Source organism: Sturnus vulgaris, chromosome 4, assembly GCF_052056855.1.
Source record: "Sturnus vulgaris isolate bStuVul1 chromosome 4, bStuVul1.hap1, whole genome shotgun sequence".
NCBI lineage: Eukaryota > Metazoa > Chordata > Aves > Passeriformes > Sturnidae > Sturnus > Sturnus vulgaris.
The window spans coordinates 12,990,717-13,013,903 of NC_142246.1; the positions used below are offsets into that span (position 1 = coordinate 12,990,717).

General features: G+C 40.0%; 1 protein-coding gene across 1 annotated transcript; it reads right to left on the reverse strand.

Annotated features, from left to right (window-relative positions):
* Window positions 1-1,426: 1,426 nt before the first annotated feature.
* On the reverse strand, window positions 1,427-20,866 carry WDR1 (WD repeat domain 1). Its single transcript, XM_088163143.1, has 15 exons — window positions 20,744-20,866; window positions 20,345-20,466; window positions 16,433-16,523; window positions 13,408-13,555; window positions 11,840-12,020; window positions 9,939-10,016; window positions 9,180-9,260; window positions 8,832-9,065; window positions 7,930-8,019; window positions 6,868-7,022; window positions 6,165-6,252; window positions 5,036-5,146; window positions 4,382-4,555; window positions 3,111-3,255; window positions 1,427-2,816 (listed from the first exon to the last, which is right to left on the reverse strand). Exons 1-15 carry the CDS (start codon window positions 20,757-20,759, stop codon window positions 2,707-2,709), a joined length of 1,824 nt encoding a protein of 607 aa, XP_088019269.1. The 5' UTR covers window positions 20,760-20,866; the 3' UTR covers window positions 1,427-2,706.
* Between the last annotated feature and the right edge of the window lie 2,321 nt (window positions 20,867-23,187).

Below are 23,187 nucleotides of genomic sequence, written 5' to 3' on the forward strand. Positions count from 1 at the left end.
AGTTAAAGGGGGAGGGGAGAGGAATGCCTACAGTACAGCCTTGTGAGGAATTACTGGTCACATTAGTTCTCCAAATCTACCCCTGGCCTAATTAAGCTGCATTTTCACTGTAAAGCAGGCGAAGTGCCAGTCATGGTGAAGTGAAACCAGCTTTCCAGTAACTGCCAGAAGGAGCTCAAAAGCATGTTCATGTTTAAAACAGAAGCCTTCAAGAATAAGGGCTCTTGAGGAGCTATGTTTGAACAGGGCTTGAACTAACATTAAAATACAGCTCTTAAGATAGCAACATAAAAGGTGCTATGGGGTTTTTATTAGGTGTGGAGTTTTTTTTTGTTTGGGTCTTTTTTTTTTTTTCCAATTTGCATCCTCTGAGTCTGATTTCATATTTATGTCAAGTATCACCATTTCCTTTTGAAGTCACTATAATCTGTACAGACCATCCTGGCTTTTTTCCCTGTCTGTTTGAGGGCAGGCCAAGGGGTTTGAGTTTAGCACAAGACATTTGCAGTCTGGGGCAAACACAAGTAATGTATGGGCCTGACTCAGAGCAATACAGCCAGACTCCTTAGATAAGTTTGTGTGTGTACACTGGATCAACAATGCACCTGTGCTAAGACACCAGAATGTATTTTACTTTTTTTAGTCAGGATTTGCTAGCCAACTACAAAGACTGTATTAGTTCTTAAGGAATTAGAAGTTCAGGCCACATGCCAATAAACAAATCCAGTGGAAGCTGAAGCACGAGCAGTCACTCTCACTGCCATCCAAACACACATCTCAGTGCAGGGGTTCCAGCTAACAGGCAGTCCACAGGAGCAGTACTATAAGGTCTTTGAGGAATCAAAAAATAGCTCATCCTACACATCACCTTTCAATCATAGTGCACAAGCTCTGACAACTCCTTAACTCCTCCTCCCCTCCCCCTTATAATTACTTAAATGGCAGGGATTCAACTGCCACAGGAACCCACTGATCAGATTCAATAGCAACTCTTCCAGGTCAGACTCAAGAACAATGGATGAACTGCTTGCTGTGCCAGTCCCCATGCAACAGCAGAACAAGTTTATGGGCTAGAAACTGAGAAAACTTTGTTAATTTGGATCTTAAGCCAAATATCAAACACATCCTCTTCCAAAACTTCTCTTGTCCTTGCATTCTTAGTAAGCATAACACGCAAAACTGCTAATAGAGAGACACAGCAAACACAAAAAAAAAACATAGTGCAAAATATCCCACTTCTTAGAAGAAAATTTGACAAAAAAATATGTCAACTGTTCCACTGTAGATGTTGGTTTGCAGGCTAGGAGACATTCTGATCACCACTCCTAAAAAGAAATCAACATTTTTCTTTTGAAAAACATGTTTCACCAACATTTCATTTTTGTGAGGCACTTTTTTTTCAGCAATTGAGCAATAGGCCACAGTATGAGAAGCAGCAAAAGCATTTTATTTGCTGTATAATTAGTGTCATTAGAAATATGATTGGTAAAAAAAACATGCGAGTCCACACAGAAAGGAAAGCTTAATAAAACCCAAAGACAACTGGAAAGATGGTGGTGGTGGTAGAGACTTAGCAGAGAAAACTTTTTTTAAGTCTTCCAAGGTTATGGACATCAACAACTCTTTTTGGCCATCAGAGATGGTAAGAAATCTTCCTACTACTTTGCATCAGAGTGTCCTCCTCCACCTTTGTTGGACTGCTAGCTTCAAATCACTTAAACATATTGTGGAGTGTGAGAAGGGAACTAAACACAACATCAGGATCTCTTTGCATGAGGTAACGCTTTCATGCAACTGTTCCACACATGCAAAGGCATAAAACTTACTGAGCAAACACCATCTTCTCAAAAATCACCTCAAGTCATAACAACACTTCAATTTAATTCCTGTATTTTCCAAAAGGTGGTAGAAGTACTGCATTTTTTAAACAATAACATGCTTATCCTCCTTCAAAGAGAAAATATCTTTAATCTTTAAAACAGAATGATTTCTTTTCTCTGACACTGAAATGACGAGACAGTCTTAATTCATGAAAGTAACAATTGTGTTTCTGAAGCAACAAGTTGCCACAATGATTATTTGTAAACATTATACCCACAACAGTAAGTACATTAAAATCCCACACTTCCACCTTAAAATAAACCACAAAGATTTGACATGAAATACATAAAAAGTTTATTATGTATGTACCCCATCTTCTTATCTGGAGGAGAAAATCTGAGGCAACAGTTTGGTGCAGTATAGAGAAGCAAAGCAATATACAGTAGCTGCACACAGCTTGATTGGTTTCAGACCACAACTAAATACTTTTACTATGACTGTTAGTACAGAAATGTTCTGTAATTAGAAAAAATGAGAAGTATTACTCTCATGCTGTACAGTCTTATGTTTCTTGGTTAGAGAAGAACAACCGATTGAGTTTGAATCTTTCGCGCCTGAACCTTGCACACCAATTTGTTTGGCTGTTGCCTCTGGAATGTTCAGCACAAAGGTTAAGCTCCAGACATAATTTAAGTGCTTTTCATGTGCAAACTGTTACCTGCTAAAGCTTTCAAAGTACATTTAATTACAGATATGAACACCCTGTAAAGATATGAGGATATGACAGCAGACCCAGAGGCCAATACAGATTTTTTAAGAGAAATGCTATGTTCCACTGCAGTAGTTCTAGTCCCTGATTAGGTCCTTCCAAAGAGGGGGCATATTTCAATTGTAGGAGATAGACCACTCTTTAACAGAAGCATCATGGGATGTTGTTACCAGAGTATGTTCATCCAACCACGCCAAACCGCTTACATGATGTAGTCTGTGAGCATCTGTATTGCAGTGCAAAACAACAGAAAAGAATTAGGAAGGCTGGGTTGAACAGGTAAATTCAACACATTCCAAATATGGTTTTTAGCTGCATTAAATACTAGCACTGGATTTTTAAAGTAACTACAAAAATAACAGAAGAATTTCAGCTAGTGTGGCTAGATAGAGATTAAAAAAAAGGCTAAATTACTTTGGGAACATTCAAAGCCTGCTTACTTACCATTAATCTACAAAACAGTGTTGGATTTAAAAAATGACTAGCAACTTTCAAAAGTAGTATGTTGAAGAAAACATACCTGGTATCTTGACTCTGGTCTCTGGATCACTCACAGTCCAAACATACACCATCATGTCCATGCCTCCAGAAGCAAAGTGTTCATTGTCTGGTGACCATGCAATACAAACAACCTTTGCATGGTGTCCGTAAAAGACATTATGCTCCTATTTGAAAATGAGAGGGACAAGGGTTATTCCAGTACTTAAAGCTACTTCAGAAAATCATCAGCTTTCAATGTGCACCATCAGAACAAGCTATTGCAAGACTCCAGACAACGTACATGTCAGATGTAGATGGATGTACTACGGAAGCCAAGTGGTAGCTTCATTTTATGAGATTTATTTAAATACTTAGTAGGCCAATAAAACACAAACCCCTTTTGTAAAAAAACCACTAAGATATTTTTCTATGAAAGCTTGATATGTTAAGTGCATATGCAATTTAGAGGCTTCTAAAATAATCCCACAGATGTTTCTCAAGGCAAAATTATTTCAATTTTTACTTAGAAAATTAAATGCTTTTTGTGAAAAGACATACTGCGTTTTTACTTCAGTGCTGTTTTAGTCAAAGTTTAAGGAGTTTACAGGTTGATACGCATAGACTGCTTGGGCTGAAAAGTGGAAATTGGCCATTTTTTGGTTTTTGTTAAAAGACAGGAGACTGGCAGATAAAGCAAGATTCCCTGTCCTAGCGCATCCCTTTCATAGCTTAGTGCTTACCATGGAACTGTGTGCCAGAGCCAGCAGAATTGTATTACCAAGTCTGCTTTATTTACTTCATTGAATTTTATTGTACTGCATGATTCTTAAGCTGAGCCTACATTCTTGTCCACTTTATAAAAATGCACACAAGTTCTCTAACAGACACGGCACATTTTTTTATTTCCTTTAAAAAACCCAAACTAACAAACAAGTGGTTCAGCAGACCCAAAGGAATTTTTTATATTTAACTAAGGTTAGTCTGTGGAAATTCAGCTCCTTCCCTGTTTCAACTATGCATTTGTTATTATACGGGTTTCAGTGTTTTCCCAGTAGCTGACCTATGCTGCACATTTACTCAACTATTCTTAAGGTCTGGAGGGTTCACATAGGCTGCTGTAAGCATCAGTACTAGCCCAAAATAGCAGGTAAATAAGCCACAGAAACATCAAATTTACAAATTAACAAATTAACAGCTCAGCAGCTTCACTACATGTGTAGTATGGAGGCTTTACAATGTCCTTCACTACCTCAGATTTAGACATAAGCTGTCAGTTTGTTTTCAAAGGTAACTTGTTACAACAACTCTTACCGCATAGCCATCAGCAACACTAAAGACAGTGACAACTTTGTTTGCATCACAGACTGCAAGAAAGGCACCATCGTGAGAATATGCCAGGTCAGTAACAGGACCTTTGGCTTCCAAAGTCTTGTCATCACTTTTCAAAGAGGTTCCTTGGATTGAATACAAATGGACATTCCCATCCTGCAAATTAATAGCAAAGAAGGAGGAAAGGTAGTAAAATCATTTTGCAATAGAAAGAGGAGTTTCTGAAACTTTTTGCATTAATTCTGTCTGGTAGTGCTTCTGTTACGAAAAAGTTTAGATAAGCTGTCATTTGTGCTGGCTGCAATCCACCAAGTGTGGAAATAAACCCATTTTCTAGAATTTGCCAACTCCAAGAATACACTGGGTAAAAACAATTTGGCAATTTCAAAACAGCAAATTTAGGAAACACAATTAAATTCGAAAAGTGAAATAAGACTTTAGGTTACAGTTGTGACAGAACCTGGGGAATGAAGGTCCAGGAACATCAAAGACGCACAGCTTACTTTAACGATACTGTTAATGTTGTTACAAATTGTCACCTACCATTTCTCAACACAACACACCTACTATTATTAAATGCTTCTGTTACTTGATCCAGTTTTCAAAGTAGTACAGTTTTAGGAAGTGCAACCTTACCGCTCCTCCCACTGCTGCTGTGCTTCCTGTGGGGTGAATGGCTACAGCTTCTGGCTCATAGCCAAGGTCATCAATTGCAAAACATTTTTTCTTGTCTTTCATCAAGACAATCTGTAAGTAAAAAGAAAAAAAAAAAAAACAACCAAAAAACCAGAAACTAAGACCCTTCTTCAAAGTATCTAATATTAAACTATTACTAAACCACATTGCTTAGTCATAAATTCAAACTCCCTCTGGTAAGCTCAGAAGTTTACTGTATTCTCATCTTAAGGGAACAGTTTCATTCTTTAAAAAAAAAAAAATTGAAGAAATGCCTACATGTGGTGACTAATCTGCTGTACTGCAGTACTCATGTGTTCTAAATTACATGATGGAGGACATTGTCCATGAAATAAACATGGACAAAACAGTATTTTTAGTAATGCTTACTCCCTTCCTGGTTCATTGTTCAAGGGAGGGAGGAAGGCAGGACCAAATTAGTAGCAAGTTAATGCTGCAGGGTTAAATTTTAAAGGCTATTTCCTATCCAGTTCTATGCTATGGTTAACTGGGATTGACTCACATGAAAACAGGTTTGGACAACACTATCAAATGTCCCAAACACAAAACCAGCACCCATGAAGAAAGGATAAATCATTATTAGTCAATAATGTTTTGATACAGAAGAGCCTTGATGCAATGTCTCTGGTTTTCTGTGATCTGCATACTAGTGGCAAGCAAGCTAGAGCTGCTTATTCCATACCACAGCACTAGCTAATTGGATATCTGGATTAATTTCAAAAAAAGAAAATGCAGGAGAAAAACATCCTTTTGCCAAAATTGTGTCACTGAACAGATCTGGCAAGAGCGTGATTCTGACGTCTAACCTTTCAGCACAAAGCTGTATTAGTAACAAATACAGAGGCATCCACACAAGGGACTTTCTGAAATGTAAATCTATACATAAATGTGAAATTGGTACAGGATGCAAAAAGACAAGGCTCAAGTATCCTGCTGAATTATGTTCCCTATAGGTCTTATTAGGAAATTCTGCAGATGTGCAAGGTAATTCCACACTAAATAAATAAATGTTACCATACATGGCATTATTAACACAGCAATAATTAATAATCCACATGTTAATACTTACTTGTCCAATGCATAAAACTACAGTATAACCACCAGGACCCACAGCTAAACATTTTGGCTGAACATCCATTTTCACAGCATCCTGGCCACTGGAAGAGGACGTGCCAAAGTGGAGAAGCAGCAAGGACAAAGCAGGAAGAAGTTATTCCATGTCTACAACTATATTAGATTGCCCATTCAAATAATCACCCACTAATCACCAAGAAATGCATAACTTAAATTCTTATCTACTAATCTCAAAGTTTCCTACTGTTTTGTGTTTGAAGTTTTACTATCTTGATCAGGTAGTACACCTTTGAAATGAAAGTCAATGTTAAAAATTAAACCGTAGTGTAGTAAACTATCTAGATTAGCTTAACAAGATTCTTTAAATTCTGGTTTCCATGAAGAAACAGATATGTCCCACTCCTCCTAACCACATTTACTTCCACTATCCCTGGGTATTTATGAATCACAAAACAGACACGCTTCCTACGTCCCCTAAGTCACCCAGTACAAGACAGGTCTCTATCTATCTATATCTATTGAAGGGATAAAGCAAATTGAAAAGCCTGGGATCATTTCTCCTCAGAAAAAAGCACAAGGTTGCTACAGTTTCCATGGTAACATAAATAAACTCCAGCATTTATATTTACCATATAAAGTCAACAACACTCTTGCTGGAAAACAATTATACTGCAATAAAAGGCAACATTTTAACTAACCTGTAATCTCTCTTGCTAAGGTTGGTGTAGCGCACAGTGTCATCCATACTGCAGGTGACCAGCTGGTCCATTTCATCCACTGCCATTCTAGAAACCTGGTTTGTGTGGCCTTTCCCAGAAAAGCCATCATTCTCTCCAGTTTCAGAATCCCAATAATGTGCAGAATAGAATTAAGGAACACTTGAAGATATTGGTACATTCAGATTACACACCATAAAACGTGGATAAATAATTGAGAGAACATAAATAATAAATAACTGAGAGAACAGCTAAAGTTAGAAGGGACCTCTTGAGATTTAGTCCAACCTGCTCCTCAAATTGGTGTCAGCTACAACAGGCTGCAGGGCTCTGTAAGGTTTTGAGTATCTCTAAGGATGGAGATTCTACAAGCTCCATGGGCAACCTCATAATATTTATTAAATTAAACTCTGATGTTCTGTAGTGAGCTAAAGGACATATCACAAATGGTAGCAAGTACTGAAATAATTATCATCAAGTCTGAGATTAGAAAATACTCGTTAAAGAATTTTAGTTAGAAGCCCTTGCAACACTGGCTTTCCCTCATGATGTTATATGGTAACATCAGTGCGGTCTATTCACACTGTATTACAGGTCTGAAAATAAACAGGACCTATATCTGTAAGAGTTTATACCAACATGACACCATTTTAAAGGCAGGATTGAGGACTATAGTTGTGACTATACACTTCAGAATGTTGGAAATGTAACTTTCTGCATTTTCTGTCCTAAGGGGAAAATATGTATTGTTGTTTCTTGCTGTTACAAGAGGCTAATTTACTTGCTCCTCCATACTATCATCCTACCCAAGCTACCTATCATGAAGAAGCAGCAACTGTAAATTAAGAGCTGGCTTATATTTAGCAGGAAAGTGTGAAGGCAGCTAGTAAAACAGGTATTAGGGGAAAGCAAAATAAACTTTAGACGAAATATCCAAAGTGTCCAGTAAACTTTATCCTTGGCAAAGCTTTTACTTTTCCATCCCTCCTAATGAGCTCTCTCAGACTATAAGACTAGAACAAGTATCACTATCATTCAAAGGATATTAATATGACCATCATTACTTCCAGAGTAAATATAGGACTTTCCACCATTTTTGTGCACCGTAAGACACTGAATCGATTTACTATGACCCTGTGAATAGAACATAAATTACTGATGAACAATTTTTAACACATACATACACCTATTTGAGAAGAATGATAGGTTATTCAGAAAATAACATACTATTCACAAGCATTAAAAGTCACCCAGTATAAAAACCACTATTTTTTCAGTGCAGTCATTTAACTGTTACAGCACTGCTATTGCTATGTCCTTGATGAGAAACAATAAGCATCATGGATGTCCTTATTAGCCTGATGAGCCAAAATACTTTCATAACCTTTTCATCACTGCTTTTCAGGCACTTTATGATTCAGGGAAGAGGACTAAATATGGTCATGTACCCACACCAACTTCCAGAATTATAGCAGTGATGGCAAAAATCTGGGACGTTGTTTCTAGTTCATGTAAAAATGTAAGTTCCCGTGAGACAGTCTTGTGTCAGCAACCCTTTAAATCCTAAGATAAAAGTTTGATTTCATGGTAACTCTAGTCACCTTGTCCACAATACACTAGTTCTGGGAGAATTAAACATCACTGGTAGTTTTCTACCTATGTTGTATTTCTTTTCTCATCTCAAGAATGCTTAAAAGCTGCAACAAAAGGTAAGTGGATAACATTAAAATGAAATAATCAGTCTGGGTATTTGCACAAAACACAGTCTCACACATGTAAATAGTAACCTATTGATTCATATGGCTTCAAGAAACAGTCACACATAGCTCATTTGGCAATGCTAATTTAACAAAGCTATTTTTCAATAGCTACTATTCCATCTTGACAACTTCAGTCACTGAGTCATTTATTGCAGAAACTCATGCAGTAACAGAACTTTAACCTACCTTTATGACACGCAAAGGTTTATCTGGATTGTTCTTGTCCAAATAATTGATATAGCCAGACAGGGAGATAGTCAGTAAATGGTCTTTCTGCCACAAGCAACCCAGCTGCTGATCCAACACGTTTGATCCCATGTTAAAAGTATTTACAATAGAATTAGCACCAACATCCCAGATTTTAGCAGTTTTATCTCCAGAAGCAGAAAGCAACTGACTGCTGTCAGGGCTCCAACTAATCTGTAAAAACAAATGTCACCACAAGACAGTAAATGTATTAATCCAAGACTTTGCAGTTCATTAACTAGGCAATGAAACACTACGGATCATTTGCACAAATGAAGTGATACTTACAGCATAAATACCTCCATCATGTGCTTTGCCTCCACCAAGAGCACACACTTTCTCTCCAGTCTTCCCATCATAGACAAAAATCTTAAAAGAGCACACATATATATATAACTTAAAGGGAAAAGCAGTAATGGAAAAAATCCCAAGATAGTGTCTGATACTTTGATACGCTAGACTCCTTTTTAAGGAGAGGCACAAGCATTGAATAATTAAGACTAAACGACTGAGATTAAAATGGCAAATAATCACAGCAAGTCCCCTGTACTTTGGATCCAGAAATTTGAAATTCTGGAAGATGTTACAGTTTTGAATCCTGCTGTGATGGCATCTGCTTAGCACTGTCATGGGAGTCTGCCCTCTGAAAAGGACAAGCTACCTATGGTAAAAGAGTCATTGTCAAAATGCCCTTATCAGTATGCAGTACACATGGAGGCAGGTCGCTATCTATGAATTCACTATTTCAGCCAGACTTCTGAGGATCCTAACATACACATTCCAAAAGTCCAACATGTTCCTGCCAAAATAACCTCTAAGAGAATGCTAGGGAGATGGAATGAGGAAAAAACCTGAGTAAGAATGGTCTTGTTATTACCCCATATCAGTTATTACAGATTTACAGGAGGATACTTAAAAGTTCAAGCTCGTGGCATAAAAAAGAAGCAATATGGATTTTCCAATACTAATCCTATTCACAAAATAGGAGAAGTACAAGAAAGCCTTCTCATGCTAAAATCAATATTAAAAGAGTTCCTTGTTTTTTACCTGCCCATCTGCACTAGCTGTAGCAAATCTGTTCCCATCAGGAGAAAACCTCACACAGTTCACAAACCGTGTATGGTCCTGTAGAAAAAAGCAAGAATCAGCAAACAAAGAAAGAACAGACCGTTTCATACAGAAGACATTCTAGTAACAATGAAGTTCTCTTACATGTGAACTGTAAATTGGCTGTGTAGGAGATGCTTGCTATAGGGAATTGCTATGAGGCAAGTTTAGCCTCTATCTGAAGAGAATCATGGGGACCAAGAACAGTCTGGGGAAGACACTGTGACATCACTACTGATGTAGTTAATTCAATGCATACCAGAATGATTACCCAGTTTCAGAGATAAGTACTAAAAAAAGTCAGATGCAGCCTACATGCAAACATAAGATTCTTCCCAAGTGGTCATTGACTTCTTCTGCAACATTCTCCAGATTTCAACTTTCGCTTCATTGCGCAGTGAGTTTTAGACACAAAGGTATTTTATCCTTCTTATTGCCAAAACAAAAAAAGCATAGGCAAAAGGAATAAGTTACTATTTGACTGAAATTCCATTTCTGGGAGACTGCATTAATGGTAGTTCTGTGAAGTAATGAGGCAAGACTGATGTATGCTCCCCAAATAGACTATTTACAAGTAGGAGACTATTCAAACCATGCAAACTAGAAAACACACGTTAAATAGGGAAGCACCACAATGAGGCCAAAGCTCCCATGCAGAGAGATTTGGAAGATTATTTTTAGTATTATGGAAAACAGGTTCTAACCTACTTTCTTTAATTATACTTTTTTCCCCCCCACCAACAATACTGCAGGCTCTAATCTAAACTATATAACAGCCCGTACCAGAATCCCATATATCAACCCAAATATCACTTTTAAAGGAAGAATTCATCATGTACCAGTCCAGGCAGCACTGGTAAGCAATTTGGACTTCAGAGTTCCAAAAGAACCAGCTTAGCAAAATGCAAGTATCAGCTTAAGTTCGGAAATATATTAGGCAACTACATCATTTCATTGGATTGCAGAGCTCAAAACAATTCCTTTTCTAGAACTGGAATGGAATCCTTACTGAAGTCAGCATATGAAGACTACTCAAAGCTCACGTGTAAGAAAATAAAAGGCCTACTACACTGTTTTTAAAACTAAAATACAAACTAAACATTTTGAATCTACTACTGCAGTAACATCCAGTATCTTTGCAATGGTTTTTTTAAGGCAAGAGATCTGCCATCAAAACAGCTGCAGAAGCTTGTGGCTTTTTATTTTCTTTGGCCTTAAGCAACAACGAATACCTTCACAGTGGTAGTTCCAATCTTCGCTTCATTTAAGAGATTGTAACAAGTTAAATAAGAAACAAAGTTGAAAGGAACATAGAAACAAAAAACTGACCACACAAGTTACATACTCATTCCAAGAAGTAGAAATCAAGTTATGCTTTCAAACAACTACACTCCTCCTTTCTAAGTGGCCCTGGGATTTCAGATTTGAGCACTCTTTATCAGATTGGAAAGCTCCATTAAAATCTCCATATTTCTTAAATCATGTACTTTGGAAAGCTTTAAGAAATTCTACACATATCTGAACTGGGAAACAGAGCTATGAAAGCATCAGTAGAGCCAACAAAACAGCCTACTTCGTCCCTTCCACTGCTTAGTGAGAATGAAAAAGAAAAATTGGAAAAAGTGTTTCAGGTTCTCTTTTTAACCAATCATTTATTTTGGTTTTCTTGACCTGAGACGAATATTTGGTTATACATGGTTTTAAGAAAGCCACTTGACACCAGCTCTGCTTCAAAAGAGAGGAAATTGAGAACTTCTGTTAGAACAGCTAGTTGTGACAAGAACTGCAAGGTTGTTGGAAACTGCACAGTTTAACAGAGCCACATCTAAACTTAAACTCACGCTTAGTGTAAACTTGAACTTGAATGGCGGTCCCTCAAAGAAAGCAGCACAGTTGTCATCACTGCCAGTTGCCAGACGATATGGTCTCGTTTGTTTAATGTCCACGCTATTGATCACTTTATTGTGCCCAGTAATCTCACCAACAGAAGAGCCACTATCCCACAGGAACACTGCTCCGAATCTAGTTAGAAAAGCACACAATAACTACAATTCATCAAAGTTACATGTAGATTAACTCCTTGAACATCTGCAAACTGCAAATTTGAGTGCACTCAAAGAAAAGAAATTAGGTCATCTCATTAATCTCATACAAGCGCATCATAGCTCCCTGAGGGCTATTTGAGATCTTGCTAGTGGGATATTCTAATCTTCTATAGGAGACTTTTGCTGAAGGGAACAAACAATCAGGTTTTGCATATAAAGCTTCTAAAATTCGGATATCCAATGTATATTCCTCACTAAGACTATTGGTTTACAAAAGAAAGCAGTGAATTAGTCCATCTGCCTAGCACAACACAGACTGCAGGAAGCTAGGATAACAACGACATTGGATCACAATTATCTGACTATTTAGCCTAGATTGGGTATGATCACTTTTACAAATATTATTAAAGGTTTAAGGAAGAGTTTTAGAAGCATTTTTGACAGTTCTTAATCTAAATTACCTTAAAAAAAACCCAGTATAATCAATACCAAGGCACTAAACTGTCAGAGGATTGCTATTTGGAAGGCTTTCTTCAGAATCCCTTCAAGAATATTCTAGACTGAAAGTGCATCCACCTAACAGGAAGCTGGCTTAAGTTTTTGAAGGAGGGCAGACTCACACTGTACCTACCCAGGGGCAGATGGAGCAAGGGAGGACAAAGTCTCTTTCAAGGATTTCAGTACATGACAGATTAAAAACTGGTGCAGGGGACTAGGGAACTACATGATGCTTTTCAGCCCTTCAGGTGTAAGACTACCCGGTCTGGACTCTGCTTTAAAAGTTCTAACAGTCTTCGAACATTACATGGAGGACACAAACCTAAATGGGCATCTCATTTAATCAGGTAAAGGACAACTGCTTGTTGTTCTTTCATTAAACTACCATAATAAAGCCTAAAATATAGACATAGTGCCAAAGGACAAAATTCAGATAAGACTTTTTTTTTTAAACTCTTATTCAATCAATTGAATATGACCATGAGTCTAATGAAAGAAGAGGAGAAACATCTTGTTTTCCCCTTCCTACCCTACCAGAATTTGACAAAAAAATCCACTAAACAGCTGTCTCTGAATGTAATACCCACCTATCTCTAAGAAACAACTCCCATACAACTTTTAAACTAGGCAATTGTAACAGAACTGTGTTTTCCAGCTAACATACATCTGTCAAACACTGCATAGAAAATTTTGCTGCAGAACAGTCTTGAAGCCAAGACAGGGAAAAAGCAATGACTCCAGTCCACTGAAGAATTAAAAACTTTGTGCAAGGAACTTGCTTTGTTAGAATGTAGAAGTTTACAGCAAACACACGTATATATGCATAACCATACCCACACACAAACAAACACAAGATAATTACTCACTTTTCCCTTCCTTCTCCAACCACAGCAATTCTCTTGCTGTCTTCAGTCCATGCAAGGTCCTTTATTTTTCCTGCAAATGGCTGATACTCATACTTCAGTAGGTGTTCCTTCTGTGTAGTATCCCAGATTCTCAGCTTTCCAGAGACATCTGCCATAATAAAATAGAATATAACTATTGTTCCAGCATGACTCAGTCACATGACTCATCAATATGCCAGAGTACAGATTTTCAGCTACACTGAAGACTTGTACTAGGGACCTACTACCTTACCCTACTACAACTACTACAAATCCCTTTATCTAGGAATGCTGAAGACTATCCACTTCAATAATTTAAGTTTTTAACCAGATATTACAATCCAAGACATGCAGCGCCAAATACAACAGACTGAGAAAATGTTTGCAGGCATGTGAAAAAACTGCACAGTAAGAGTGTAGGAACTTAATATATACCAGCTGATAACATTAAAGTATCTGTTACACAAAGAACAAGCCAGCCCAGCCCCCCTGCCCAGCAGCTACAAGACAGCTCACTGACCCTTCACTGGGAAATAAGCCACCCTACACCTACAAGAAGGGAGCAGTCCAGTGGACAGTGGTTGATGCAATACAGTTTGTACCTTCAAAGGAGGCCTGCCTTGCATATGAACACCAGGTATATGTAGATGTACAAAGAGATTTCTGTCCACAGAACTCAATTCATGCACATCAGTGTAGTTTTTCTATACAGAAGCATGCACACACTTAATGGTGGGGATGCCTGCACTATCTGGAATACTAGACAGGAATGCAACAGAATACTCAGGAACAGTAATGTCAAAAGCAGCAGACATGGCACAAGCAGTTAACGATTTAAGCCTTAAGCTAATGAAATCTCCCTGGCTTACTGTTTCCACTGAATATTGTAAAACCCAAGAGCTATTCAGAGCAATTACTGTGGTGCAGTATTGTAACCAGAGGAATTGTTCTATACACAGACAAATTTACACATCTCTAATGAAACCCACACAGCAAAGTCTGTGTGTATTGTACCCTTCAAAAAAGCCACTGTTCTAGAATAAACCACGTGCTGAAATATGCATCTTTCACCTCAGCAGAATGCTTAAATTCTGTTCACCATTTACTGGTGCATCTTGACAATTCAATTTAAACATACAGCCACCCTGCATCTTTGGGACCTGGTTATCCTGATCTTCTTCACTTCTTCTAAAAGGATAGATGGTCCAGAATTTTATAGAGAGAATTTGTTATTGAAGCAGAATTTTAATTTAGACTTTACAACCTAATTGTTTTCTCCATCTATTAATAGCTAAGACAGAGAGCTTTAACTTCGCAGTATCTCCCATTACTACATCTGCTATGACTGCAAGAGAAATTACCATAAAAGCCAAAAGCACGTTGCCAAAGGTCTATCTCATGAAGCACATGAAGCATTAATGCAGGCTGCACGGCTAGTGCAGATTTATAGACAGAGAAATGAATCTTACATGTTATACTTAGAAACAGCTTAAACAGCCTGGTCATCTATCTTCAGACCCCATGCTCAGCAGTATCACAAAACTATTTATAAATGACATACAGAAGACACTTTTTAAGGGAAATACTGCAACCTAAACTCTTCCACTTGGGTATGACAAAAAATCTGAGAAAAATCAACCAAATATTTCCCTAGCACAGTATCTATTACTGCTCTTTTACAAAGAACTGGAAATCTAAAAGACTACAAGAAAAAAATTAGATAGTTATTCTGAGTATTAAGTGCTACACAAACCTAGAGCACCAGGTTTGTAGAATACAGAATGTAAACTGGATTTTAAGAGGGTATTCAATTTGACACATGGTCTACACACAAGACTAAGCCAAGAAAATCCTGGCTGTGGTCCCTTTCAGACAAGAACGTGAGAAAAAGGAAAAGAAAAAAAACCCAAAAACCAAAACCAACCAAACAAATAAAACCACAACAAACTCTGCTATCCATGTTCTTAATGGTTCCCCAGTACTCCAAAAATACTTATTCTAATAAGCTTTCTGATATGAAGGAAACTAAGAAGGACAGGGCATTCTACACTTAAGGAACACAGCTCTCTCAAAATTGCTGAAAGAGAAATTTCCATTCTACTAAGACCTTTGCAGGAATCTATGCTTTCTAAGGGTCTCATATTTAGAATGTTTTATTTTTAGATGTATTACTTAGAAAATACATCTATCTATTTGGGTACATTACTTGCTTTTGAAGCACTTCTAATTGATAATGGCAAGCATTTTTGAAGACTCTATATATTAGCTGCAAATCTTTGTAAGAAATGCAAGTAACAGTATTGTATTTATCAATATTCTTCACTGTATACCAGTCCTCCTGAATAAAACAATTATTTGATGCAAGCTTTTATTAAAAAGGATTTGTTTAGTTCTTTAATAGTCAAAACCTGCTATAATACAGGAAATTCACACTGTAAAAATTCATGTTACATATCCTCAGATTATTGATTCACATGCATTATATGGAAACTGAGACTCAGCCTCTTTCCCTGCTTACTTGCTGAAGAAAGCTTTTTTAGTTCAGGTAAAAAAGTACCAAAAGTCATAAAAGTTGCCAAGTTTGGTCAGGAAGAAGGGAAAAGAAAGGAGTACACACCGTTTGAGAATCCCTCCCATGTCCATAAAGTATCAAAGTTTATTAACATCACAAACAATAGTCTGCATTTCAGAAATAACTTTTCACACTGATGCATTTACACAAGTCTTCATCACACTAAGTATTCAGGGCACATTTCCAGGGTCTTTCCTTATTGAAATAATACATCTTAAAAAGACCAAGAATGTCACTAAGCTCACTGCCTGAGACAGAGGTTACAGGAACAAGGACAGAAACCATTCCTCCTTCAGAGATGCATACATAAGTCCACCAAAGCACATCCCATTGACTGCACACTCCATACACACACACAAAGTGTTACTCCTGTTTTGCCAGTAACTTTAACAGCTCTGTCCATACATTTCACGCACATGCACACAGATACTTTACCTCCAGATGCTATGTAGAATCCACTGGGAGCATACTTGGCAACTACAACCTGGTGGGCATGCTCAGTGTAGATGTCAGCAATTGCAGGATTCTATTTTAAAGAGGAAAAGAAAGTTACAAAGTTGTACTTCCTCTTTTTCAAAGGAATAAAATCAGAAATTCAACAATAAAATTCATAACTTCTCCCTGCACTCCCTTCTCTCAAGCCCTGCCTTCCAGCTTAAATTGAGCAACTGTCTAAAAGTGAGAAGTGCAGCACACATTGCAGAACACTGCTGATACCACTGAAGCAACACACTACTTTCTAACAACTGACACAAAAAAGGATTTCCTCTTAAGGAAGCCTGAAATGCTGGGACCCTTTCTTCTCCAGTACCTGCCAAACAGGAGAGAAACACTCTCCAAAACAACAGGTCAAGCATAAGGCTCTCTTTTTCTAGGCCTAGTCCAGGGATAAAGCAGTTACCCAAGTAGAATATTAAACATGAGCTGTGCTTTGCAGCACACATTTAAAATTCTACTGTAGTCAAGTATGAAACTTAAGCCTGCAGTCAACCATAACACATGGCTGTTAATCACCACCATGCACCCAAAATCACTCAATAACCAATGAGATGTGCTAGGCTTGCTCTTTCTTGATAATTGCAATCTGCTTAAAAAGCCAGTAGACCTGATATCAAGAGTTGTACAGGAATTCTGAAAGAAATTCATTGCCACCCAGTCATAATTTGAACTCTTCAGTCTAAACTATGTTTTGATATATTTCAGGTTGTACAATAAAACAAACTATCTCAGCGAATCAGGAGCGTTATACAATAGAGGCACCACACGAATCAAAAAAGGATGACATCAAAGCAAAAAACTGCTTTCAAATTAATTTTATAAAGAAGCCATTCTGTACCCCACTCAATTACAGCGTATATACGCTACAGCAGTAATACACTACTATTTAGAAATGTTTTCCTACCATTTAACAGGCTTGTTCCAGCTCCAGAAACTTCACTCATATGATCAAAACAAAATTCCATTTTAACTGCTATAATTAATACAGATTTATTCAATTGAACCAGAAAACCACCTGATGTTATGGTATGACTCAGCCATCCAATCAGGAAAACCTAAAACACCCGCTCTGTGTTAGAAAGCAGTCTGCTGCTCACAAGTTCTTGCTGTTGCAGTACTATTGCATCTCAGGAGACAGAATACAGCTTGCTCATGCAAAAGGGAGCTCTTTTTCATTCCTGCTTTCATCCATTGCTTAAGTGCCTCATAGCCCTGCTTAAGTCACAACCATCTGCACTTACAGCATGCACATCCCTCTTCATTTTGTGTCCAACTGGATTTCATCCGAGCAAGACAAGATAATGTTTTCCCTATTCTATATCTGCAGCACCTACATGTTCAGGAAGTTTAAATTCCCCTTGCATGTTGTTATTAATGGCATGGTAGGTACTGTTTTACAGTAAGAATCTCCAAGAGTCCAGAAAACTAAGCTGAGACACTAACTTACAGGGTTAAATGAAAGATAAGGACCCAAATTTAAGATACGGTAAATAGGTTGCAGAAACTAGATAATATGTCAGAGCTGTCAAATTGTACATTATTTATTCAATAGTGTTATTTCTGCTTGTAAAGTCAGTTTTCTAACTTATATGTTTTTCGCATCAAGCCCAACCCCCAGAAAACCACTTCTAAAAAGATATTTAAGGAGAAAATTATAGTGTGAGCTGGGACAAATGTAGTACCTAGATTAAACAGCAGCGAGCTTATGTGGCTTATTTCAAACACTGAAACCAGAGCCACATATGAAAGTGAGCAGTTTCAGTTCCAAGCTTCAAAGTAGTCTTAGACCCATGAAGATAAAATATTAATGAAGTTTGAAACCTTAAAAATATCACTAGTCTTTCTCATAGAGCTTTTTCAGCACTGCTCCAGAACTACTTATTGTTAAAGGAAGTCTCTAGATCATGCCCAAAGATTACGCCTTAAGCCTGAATGCTATATTCATCTGATTAGCTAATGCTAGATAGCTTTAGACTTAAGCAGAAAGGTGATCACTGCATTTTGATGACCTGTTTTTTTTTAATTAGAGCACAACCATTCCATGGGAGAACTGCTCATAGAGGGATTACACACAGACCCCCCACCATCTCATTTCGTTGTTGCAAACTATTAGAGGCTTCTATATCATGCAAAGGAGGCACGGTTCATAACTAGGAGTGGACACACTTGCAAGTCAGATTACAAACTGCAACATTCTCCAGCACAAAAGCCATAGAACAGGCTTTGGTCAGTGTTTTGTGTTACTGCTAAAATATAGTCTGCGGTCACCTGTCAATTATTAACAGTAGCAAACTTCCCTTGTCAGTTGGGCAAGCCTGCATATCAGCACATGAAAATTGCACCATAAAATGTAAGGATTCGTGACTTCCACTCTCGCCTCCCCTTGAGAGTGAAATAGTTTGAATTTGAATTCCCACAATCCCACCCCGCCTGTTCTCAGGTCATCATGTGCCCTACGACCCCCAGCTCACGCTGGGGCTCACATTTGGATTGGGCTAATCTTCAGTGAGCTGATTCAGGAAAAGCAAATTGCTTTCTCCAATTTAACCTCCAAAATAGGGTCAGAAGAGCATTAATGACAGTGCAAGGGAGAAGGTCAGCATTCACAGCTTGGTCAGAAACTGTAATGTAAGTAGAATGGCTTTTCCCTCTTCTCTCATCACACTGTGTGCCATTACAAGGTTTGACTGGGGCTTCTAGTTTCAGAAACTTGAACTTTTCTTGATACCAAGAGCAAAACACTATTACAAAGACATTATACCGACGCACTGAAACCAGAGTGTGAGCTTACTTTTGGTTTTAAGTGGGTGAATTGAAACTGATAGCAATCAAGAAATCTGCAAGGAATTATTAGTAGCGCTTATCTATTATTATATGACAAGGAATAAATGTCTGAATATAGAGGGAGTGATGAGATAAAACAGGGAAACAGCTCAGTTTACAAAGGTGATTTACAGAAGCAGCCATAAACAAATCCATTGTTGTGGAGACCTAAAATTCCAAAGAGGTATGTCCTGCCCCTCCTCCTGCAGCCCTTCCTGCTGCAGGCCAAATCTGCTGTAGGAAAGTATCTAGGGGAGAATTTGATTTCTAAATAACAAGCAATCACTTCGAAGAAATTTATTTTTTAAAAACCAGTAGCAAGACAATGACCTAAACAGGCAACGTTTCCCCCATACTTTTCAAAAGGATGCCATTTTTGAAAAGAAATCATTCAAATAACTCTCTTAACATTTCTCTAGTTAGCACCAGAGAAAATAAACAAACCCAAACCTCCACACTACTGAAAACATTAAGTGGGGCGTTCCAATATTTAATCGATGAGCGAAATTCCCTATGGGCAGGGCACCCAGCTTGCCATGGAGTCCAGCAACTCATTACTGTTTTGATTCCTGGAGCTAGGGCTGGGTAGGGGGAAGGAAGTGAAGAATAATGCGATTAAAAGATACAGGTTATGCTCCTCTGACAGGCTAAGGGCCCAAAACAGCAAAGAGGGAAGAGTTCATTCATTAGGCAAACACAGCACTCAACTTCCTAATAGTGATACCTAAGAAGATAAACAGGGCCAACCAGAATATACCAGTCTCTCATCTCTTAAGTCCTATGCGAAGAGGGAAAGAATTGCACATTTTACCGAGATTTTCTACATGTTTTTACAGTAGCTGCCTATGGTTTTATGCCTGAGTCATGCACTTGACTTATTCCGCCGCTGCTGATCGCGGATCTGTGACCTCGATTGAAATCGACAAGACTGAATGAAGCACAGACTGCTAAAGGAGGGGCAGGGAGACAAAATGAAACTTAGCGAAAGCTTTACACTAGAAAACAAAATAAATCAAGATACATTACATCAATGTTTCTGATGACGACACATTTTCCATTGGTATAAAGAAAATTGTTGCCCTTAGGATCACCTCCAATAATTTTGGAAACGCCTCGTTCAACCTGCGGAAGGCTGGCAAACACTTTTTCTACGGAAAAAAATAAAAGGAGAAAGGTGATAAAAGGAAAATAAATAATAATAATAAATAATTTTTTTAAGAAATAAAAATAAAAGGAAGGCGCTTAATGCCTTCCCGTTCCCGGCACACGCCCTGCCCTGCCGGCAGCCGCCGTCACTTGTTGCTGTCAGCGGGCTGTGAGGCACCGCCGGCTCCGCGCCATCCCGCGGGGCCGCACGAGGGTCTGCAGCCCGCAGGGCTCCCGTTCCCGTTCCCGCCCGACACCTCGCCGCCCCCGCCAGCTTACTGATCTCGTACGGCATCTTCGCCCACTTGCGACGGCGGCGGCAGGCTGGGGCAGGGAAGGGCGGCGGGCGCGGCCGGGCCGGGCTCTGTGGCTCCGCTGCCGCCGCTCAGCCCCGCTCGGCCCCGCGGCGCGAACCAGGAAGCGCCCGCGCCGCGCGCCGCTCTCCGCTGCCTTTGACCATATATAGTCAACTCTGCTCGCGCCGCGCCGCTCCCCGCCAGCCCGCGCCGCGCGCCCTCCCCCGGAAATGCCGTGCGCTCGGCCGGGCCCGGCGGGGCCGCGCTGGGGCGGCCTCGGAGGCGGCCCCGCCCCGCGGGGAGCTGCGCGCAGGGCAGTGCGGGCCGGGCCGGGCCGGGGCCGGGGCCGGGCTGGCGCCACACGGCGGCTCTGACCGGCCTCGGCCTCGGCCGCGCCGTGCCGCGCGTGCGCGGGGGCCGCTCCCCGCCGCGGCGCTCCCGGGTGCGTGCGCGGGGCGGTGCGTGCGCGTGCGCGGCGGCGGGGCTGCGCGCGCCGGCAGCGCCCTGTGCCGGGAACCCCAGACGGGCAGGGATAGGGGGCATCCTCCGGGATCACGGGCAGGGATAGGGGGCATCCTCCGGGATCATGGGCAGGGATGGGGGACATCCTCCGGGATCACGGGCAGGGATGGGGGACATCCTCCGGGATCACGGGCAGGGATAGGGGGCATCCTCCGGGATCATGGGCAGGGATGGGGGACATCCTCCGGGAACGGCGGGTGGGCAGGGATAGGGGACATCCTCCGGGATCACGGGCAGGGATGGGGGACAGCCGCGGAGAGCCCGTCGGGACGGTAGCGGCGGCAGGAGCAGGGACAGGAGGAGGGACAGGGTCAGGGGCAGGCACGGCGGTGCCGCGGACATGCCGAGGTGCCCGGTCCAGCCACTCCATGCCCGCCCTCGCCGCTTTCCCGGCGCCGCTCCTCGCCGTGGGCAGCAGCCGCTGGCTGCCGGCTGTGGCTGAACGTGGCTGCTGTGCGGACTGTGCCCCTGCGGTCGCTGTGGGGATACCGGGAATGTGCCTTAAGCTGCTGCGATGACAGAGCTCTGGTTGTGCTGGGGAGCCTCGTCCTTGTCAGCAGGGATTGAGTCGCCGTAGTCACCTCTTGCGCTATGCAGGTCCCTGAGTTCCTCTTACAGAGCTCTGGGGAAGGCAGTGCCTGTCCGCAGTCAGTATTTCCTATAAGATCTGTCTTATCTTCATCCCTTATGTATTTACAGTCATCCTATAGTTTTATGCCGTTCAAGTCCAGATGCTGCTGAGGTGCTTTACAAACTGCTAGTTTGTCACCTGAGTTGTCGCCTGAGGCCAGGTTGGATGTCTGTTTCAATTAAGCTGAACCGCGTACATCCCTTCGTGTTTCCTATATAACTTTGGATAAATTGAATTCTCTCAATTATATTAATAAAAAAATCACATCACGTGTACAATCAGCTCTACATGATACAGCAAGGCAAAGCATTTCTATCTAATTGGCAGAAACCCCTGAAATATGTGCTATTGTGTTTTTGTCCTTTTAACTTGTTTCATTTGTAAAGTGAGTGAGTTTTTTCCCATAAAACAGGAAAAAAGCATCAGGGTGTATGGGTATGACAGGACTGCCTTGCCCAGCATGTGAATACAGAATATAAAAAGAGCAAAGCTTTTGGTATGCTCTTGGCCCACTGACCTGTAAAACAGGAATGGGGGAGCCCTCTGGGATTCTCCTTTGGGGGCTGGGAGAGCAGGCTGGGGAAGGGAAAGCCTTTGGATTCTCAAATGCAGGAAGAATCAGTATTGCATTGCAGGGGTGTAAAGCCTTTCATGCAGAGGGGGGTAAGCATTTCGGGATGAAAGGATGCTGGAATTTCTCAAGAACCTACCTGTCCTGAGTTGGCTTATGCAGCCATTCTGCTCAAGGAGCAGTAAAGGCTGCACTCCACTACACTGGGATTGTTGTGAGAGATTTCTGTATTTTTCACTTCCGTGCTAAATGTATTTAGATTTTTCCCTTATTCTGTGTTCAAAGAGCCATATTTTCCTTGAATAATTGCCATATGCCCATTAAAAATCAAGTCATCTATATGAAACCAGCTTTTTTTTCTTCCTTGGATCTTTTAGAATTACATGAATCTTTATGTATTTATTATGTCAATATTTCATGCTAAAGATAAAGAGTCTACATTGACCATAATTTTTTTTTGTGCACCAAAGCTGTATTATCTCTTCTTACATGCCCAGAATCATATTTACATTTTTGCGACTACATTAGTTCATTGAAGATACTTTCCCTCCTTGTAAGGGTTGCCTTTGTAGTTTCTTAAAGCACTGACCTCTGCTCACGTCCTAAGATTTTTAATATAGATTTGATATTTACTTGAAATTATGTAGCTGATGAATTATAAATACCCTATTCACTAGGTTCTGATAAATAGCCAAATAATGGC

Coding starts and splice junctions, on each gene's coding strand:
- WDR1 (XM_088163143.1), bottom strand. Junction 13,556..16,432: donor ATTCTACATAGCATCTGGAG/GTAAAGTATCTG, acceptor TTATTATGGCAG/ATGTCTCTGGAAAGCTGAGA. Junction 6,253..6,867: donor CTTAGCAAGAGAGATTACAG/GTTAGTTAAAAT, acceptor GTCCTCTTCCAG/TGGCCAGGATGCTGTGAAAA.